The following is a 982-nucleotide window of genomic DNA, read 5'->3' as shown; positions in this document are numbered from 1 at the left end:
CAGCAGATGTAGTTAGGCTGTAGTAGATGTAGTAAAGCAGCAGTAGACGTAGTAAAGCAGCAGTAGACGTAGTAATGCAGCAGTAGATGTAGTAAAGCAGCAGTAGACGTAGTAAAGCAGCAGTAGACGTAGTAATGCAGCAGTAGACGTAGTAAAGCAGTTGTAGCTGCAGTAAAGCAGTAACAGACGTAGTAAAGCAGTAACAAATGTAGTAAAGCAGTGACTGATGCAGTAAAGCAGTAACAGACGTAGTAAAACAGTGACAAATGTAGTAAAGCAGCAGTAGACGTAGTAATGCAGCAGTAGACGTAGTAATGCAGCAGTAGACGTAGTAAAACAGTTGTAGCTGCAGTAAAGCAGTAACAGACGTAGTAAAGCCGTAACAAATGTAGTAAAGCAGTGACTGATGCAGTAAAGCAGTAACAGACGTAGTAAAACAGTGACAAATGTAGTAAAGCAGCAGTAGCTGCAGTAAAGCAGCGACACCGCTGAGTGGCAGCAGACTCACGCAGACACTCGTTGGCGTTGTCGGCGGTCGCTCTCCTCCACGGCCGGTCGTTGTAGAACGGTTTGCAGATGTTGCAGTCATCGCCATCCGTGTTGTGTTTGCAGTTACACACCAACCGTCCTCTGCTGTTCTTCACACACTCGCTGGCGTGGCCGTTACACTTACACCTGACGGCACAGAGACACACCTGTTACACCTGGACTACACACATCCATGAGACTGTAACCAGCAGTAAGGTCACCTTCAGCTAACGTCAAACACACAACACAAACACAGAGTTCACCACAGAGCTTTAAAAACTTTAGATTTCACATCTGAACTCTCAGAGTTCACGCTGAGCACACGGCGTGGTTGTTGTGATACTGTTCTTGGTTCTGATGAGGTTTTTCCGCTCGGTGGCTCTGAGGAAATGTTTTGCTAACCCTCCTCTGGGGGGGGGGGGGGGGGGGGGGGGGGTCGCTACAGGACAGGACT

General features: G+C 48.0%; 1 protein-coding gene across 1 annotated transcript in view; it reads right to left on the bottom strand.

The window, feature by feature from the left end:
* lamc1 (laminin, gamma 1) overlaps positions 1-982 on the bottom strand; it is a 72,202-nt gene that overhangs the window by 20,523 nt on the left and 50,697 nt on the right. Inside the window, exon 4 of the mRNA XM_050074438.1 lies at positions 509-675. Coding sequence (XP_049930395.1) covers positions 509-675 — 167 coding nt within the window. The remainder of the gene's footprint in view (positions 1-508; positions 676-982) is intronic.

The sequence above is a fragment of the Epinephelus moara genome, chromosome 21 (genome assembly GCF_006386435.1).
Source record: "Epinephelus moara isolate mb chromosome 21, YSFRI_EMoa_1.0, whole genome shotgun sequence".
NCBI lineage: Eukaryota > Metazoa > Chordata > Actinopteri > Perciformes > Serranidae > Epinephelus > Epinephelus moara.
The sequence above is the reverse complement of the archived record's forward strand: the minus strand, read 5'-3'. Positions and strand labels throughout refer to the sequence as shown.